General features: G+C 32.0%; 1 protein-coding gene across 1 annotated transcript; it reads left to right on the top strand.

Annotated features, from left to right (window-relative positions):
- Positions 1 to 270: 270 nt before the first annotated feature.
- LOC107005564 lies at positions 271 to 2,880 on the top strand. Its single transcript, XM_015204192.2, has 2 exons — positions 271 to 525; positions 1,981 to 2,880. Exons 1-2 carry the CDS (start codon positions 358 to 360, stop codon positions 2,521 to 2,523), a joined length of 711 nt encoding a protein of 236 aa, XP_015059678.1. The 5' UTR covers positions 271 to 357; the 3' UTR covers positions 2,524 to 2,880.
- The last annotated feature ends 1,989 nt before the right edge of the window (positions 2,881 to 4,869 follow it).

The raw sequence follows: 4,869 nt of genomic DNA, 5'->3' as shown, positions 1-4,869 counted from the left end.
ATTTCCTTTTTAGTTTGTTTTAAAAAATGATTTTTTTCTTTTTTGATAACATGTTTAAGATTATAAAATTTACAAAAAATAATTTTATATATTTGATGTAATTTTATTTTTGAATCACAAAATTTAAAAGTCTTTTTATTTTCTTAATCTGTGCGCTAAATTAAATTATTTATAAACTGAATAAATATAATTGAATATTCCAAAATTATTATTAAAGTGGAACAAGTAAAAATAATAGGAGGAGTATAATTTATGTTGTTCTGACATGATTTAGATGCAGGAATAAATTCGGGTGAGTAAAGTAGTTGGACAAGTAGAAATTTATAATATATTCCAACAACAAGGTAGAAAGTGAGGATGATGATGGAGGAACGGGAACTTGACTTTTTACTTGTCCCTTTTGGGATTGCCATTTTCGTATCATACCATGCCTGGCTTCTCACCCTCATTATTCGCAATCCAAGAAGAACTGTTATCGGTATCAATTCTGAGTCTCGCCATCACTGGGTCCTCTCTATTATGACCGTTAGTCTCCATTTTCTACTATTTTCTTCCCTTTTTTTTATATGTACTATGCTTTAATTTTAATTACTTCAGCCTATGAATTAGGGGTACAAGACTGTACCGGTGTGTTTTAATATTGATGAAATTATGTTGTTAAAAGAGTTTCGCTCTGGTTCTCTGGCAAGGGGGTTTTTACTTTTGATGCCGTAGCTGTGTTAGATTCTTCAAAAATATGTTACTTCTGATTAATTCGGCATGCACTCGTGGACATATTTGAAGAATTAGATAAAACAAATCATCCCTGCATCTTATTATGCTGTTCAACTCATAAAAAGTATTTTTCATAATAAGTTGTACTAAAAACTAATGATGTGGTTGTAGTGTTAGATACTAATGATGTGGTTCTAGTGTTAGAGCCATTTTTTTCTTGAAGACATTTTGGAAACCAATTGCTTGAATGTTTCTCATCTTCGGAAGCCAGTAAATGCCTATCTTCACTTTGTTTTTTGATGTCTAGTTTGCTAACTTCTTCATGTGTGCTATTGAGCAGTAGAACCCAAAGTAATCTGATGTCAATTCTTCTCGGGTGTGATTACTCATATTTAACTTTGACCCTGTAATATCCTCAAAGATTTGTTCTAAAAGTCTAATGCAATTATTTTAGTTAGTATTATGCATAAGAGGAACCTTTCCAACTATTGACTCTTTGATAAACTCTGATAGAGTTCTTCATTGCTGCATCTTTTAGTTTTCAACTATGTTGCTCGGATTAGCCAAAAGTAGTGTATTTTTGAAGAATCCGAGACGGATGCGGCATCAAAAGTGAAGGGTCCGTGCAACTAAGGTTTTTAATAAATGAACTTACTATGATGGAATTACTTTTGGCTGCTGTGCTTAGCCTTTTCCCTTATAACAAAGTTTGGCTGGCATTTTTATTTTTGAGTACACAATACGTGGTGGTTCCTTCAATGGGAGTAGAATAGATTCCCAAGGGTTTGCGGCCTAATTCGTGTTTGGAGATATTGCTATATGATTACAATATAGTTGAAACTATCTAATCCTGTTTGACCCGTCCCTGGCTTTATGATAATTTGGGCCTTGTACTATACACGTTGCTTTCCTAGCGCTATTAGGAGCAACTTGGTACGAACCTCGCATAGGTTACTCTCTGCCAAAAGGAAGAAGTGGAGTATGAGAGTCTAAAATGAAAAGAAAGAATAAACCAGCGTTTGGTTTGCAGAACTTATCAGACCCAGATATATTATGTCAATTGACTTAATTATTCTTATAAGATCTCAATCATCTTATTTTTCTTCAGTCCACAAGTTTTGCATTTCCATTCTTGTTTCCTGCTTATGTGTGCTATATATCGAGAAACATATTATTAGTGTTCTGTTCTGGTAGAGGTACAATCCATAGCAATTGACTGACAGTCAGTTATGTGATTTCAATTGACTTTGAGGTAACTGTATCCAGGATCCAATGAAGAATGGAGTTCTGGCAGTTCAAACAATACGGAACAACATTATGGCATCTACACTTTTGGCAACAACTGCAATTACGCTCAGCTCAATTATTAGTGTATTCGTGAGCAACAAATCAAGCTATACGCACTCCGAGCTACTGTATGGGAATAAAACATCTATGATGTCTTCTATAAAGTTTTTTACCATCTTGCTTTGCTTTCTGGTTGCATTTCTCTGCAATGTTCAATCTATCAGGTACTACGCTCATGTTAGCTTCTTAGCTACTGTGCCTACCTTCAAAGAAAGATCTGATTCTATAGAGTATGTCGCAAGGAATTTGAACAGAGGGAGCATGTTTTGGTCACTTGGACTACGAGCATTTTATTTGTCATTTCCTCTCTTCCTTTGGATATTTGGTCCCATACCGATGTTTGTAGGTTGCTGTGTAATGTCGATTGTTCTCTACTTCTTGGATACCACTACAAGTTTTACCAGGGATCTCCACTGTCAATCTATAAGAGAGAAAAAAAAGGAAACTGGTGTAGATGCGTAAATCATCCACTTTACAAGTTGTTATGACATAACAAGTTCACTGAGGGCTAAGTTGAACGGACTCTCCAAAAATGTTGCCCTTCTGTGTCAGATCCTTCAAAAATACACTAGTTTTGAAGGATTCTACACGCACCCGTTGACATTTTTAAAGAGTCCGAGCAACATAGACCAAGGGTGTATTCAGAGTGTAGCCTGTAGTACTTGAGTGTTTTATTTGGAAGATAGCTTGTTTCTTTGTGACTAAAGTTTCACCCTTTGGTTTCTGTATAAAATTTTTCAAGTGGTTTCCACTTCATTATTAATTTTGCTTTCCCTGTATCTGAAGAAGGAATATTATCCAGTGATTTATTGCATGTTATCTCTTGGATAAGAAAGATGACTTTATGTGTGAGGTTACTGTAGTCTTAAAGATTGAGAGTACAGAAACATGTTACAATAATTTCATACATAAATAATTAACCAATACATAACTAATATCTTAATAAAATAACATATTAATTTCTTCATCTACTACTCTAGTCAAGTCAGTAACCGAACAACCCCTAAAGGATACTTGACTTGTTTGGGAATTTTCCCTGGTAGTTGTCGTCGAGCCCGGCCTCTTGATTGAGCATCATATTTGTAAGGATTAATTATGAATGTTTCAAGCGCTACACTATTTTCAATAAGGTAAAATATAAGTGTCATATCAGCAAAACCACCGACGGTAACCATTATATTTGACTTTTTTGAAATGTTGACGGGGACACTTTTTTCGTATAATTTTTTTTTAGAGATCATCTTTGTACACCACTCAAGCTGAAAAGGAAAAACAAAGGGTGAGTAAAATATAACTAGTATGAAGCCCAGGGAAACATCTTTTCCTAACATAATTGCAATTGAGTTTAATTTATACATATACCAATTGCGAACACAATTCTTATTCCATACATGCATTCATACATGTGATTGTTTAAATTTAAAATATACAAAATTGGACATAATATAAGGAAAGAGAACAAGGTTTTTCTACTGAAGGTTAATATTCATTATAATTGGCATAGGTTAAAACAATACGGAAGAAAAGGGAAAAACTAAGCGTGTGCATTAGTAGGTTCAGTTCGATTTTATGTATAATTAGTTTGTTTTATCGGTTTTCAATTTTTAAATATGTTAAAGCAATAACCAATATCAATAAGATACTTTTTATCGGTTTTGATCTTTAACGGTTCGATTTTCGATTTAACTAATAAGAAAATACTTATAAAGCAAATATACGATTTTTCTAATAAATTTGATGTGAAACACAATAATGTAACTTTGCAAATGCTCATAAAATAGAAACAATAAGAACAAACATGAAAAGAACCAATAATGTAACTTTACAAATGCTCATAAAATAGAAACAATAAGAACAAACATGAAAAGAACTATACAAGTGTAACACAAAGTAAAATTACGAAGAACATAGTTCTTACTTTAGATTTTAACGTTTTGTATAATGTGAAATTATGAACTGAACATTATTGTGAAGTGTGAATTGAAGGCTAAAGGATAAAAACTGTAGCCAAAAGATATTGATATTAATATATAATATCTATGTACAAGTTAAAGTAGTAACTTACTAGTCTTAATGGGTTATCGATAGTAAATTACTAGTCTTAATGGGTTATCGATTTAACCAATAAACCAATATTAAAAATCAATATCAAATTGATAATCCAATAATCAATAACATTTTTATTGGTTCGATTTATTGATCGATTCGATTTTTTCCCACTCCTAAATAAAAATATGAGTAATAAATACAAAAATTGGTGTTGGTTAATACAACAAGGAAAAAAACAATTTTTTTTACATGAGTATTAAACTCCTAATATTAATAATTATTAGTTTGGATTTAGTTTACATGATCCCATGTTATTTTAATATGTCATATATATTAAATAAAAAAGTACTTATAAAAAATAACATAAAGAATAAACTCATACATACCTCAATATGCAGTTTTTGTAAATATGGAGATGCTTCTATTAGTGAAGTAATATCAAGTAGGGAAACATCTTCCAGTACGCACGAGAGTTTCAACACAAGCAGTTTGAGATTGTTGAACTTTGATAAAGAATGATCGAGCTCCTGGAATAATCAAACAAATTAAAAATTACAAGAGTAAAATCAAGCTTTCTTTATATATTAATCTACCTCTATGGAATATATAATTGCTTACCGTACACGTATGATAAACTTCAAGTGAAAGCATTGTGAGTCAAGTAAAATAGATTGTAAGTGTATGAACAAGCATTTCACATATCACTACAGGATTCATCTTGAAATCAGCAGTAAGAAGTGAAGTAACATTCTCGAGAAG

This window comes from Solanum pennellii, chromosome 12 (assembly GCF_001406875.1).
Source record: "Solanum pennellii chromosome 12, SPENNV200".
NCBI classification, from domain to species: Eukaryota; Viridiplantae; Streptophyta; class Magnoliopsida; order Solanales; family Solanaceae; genus Solanum; species Solanum pennellii.
This window is presented reverse-complemented; position numbering and strand designations above follow the sequence as displayed.

Bases quoted from the DNA above. Each gene is read 5' to 3' on its own strand.
- LOC107005564 (XM_015204192.2), top strand. From the start codon at position 358: ATGATGATGGAGGAACGGGAACTTGACTTTTTACTTGTCCCTTTTGGG. The intron at 526-1,980 runs GTTAGTCTCCAT...AACTGTATCCAG, and splicing joins GGGTCCTCTCTATTATGACC to GATCCAATGAAGAATGGAGT.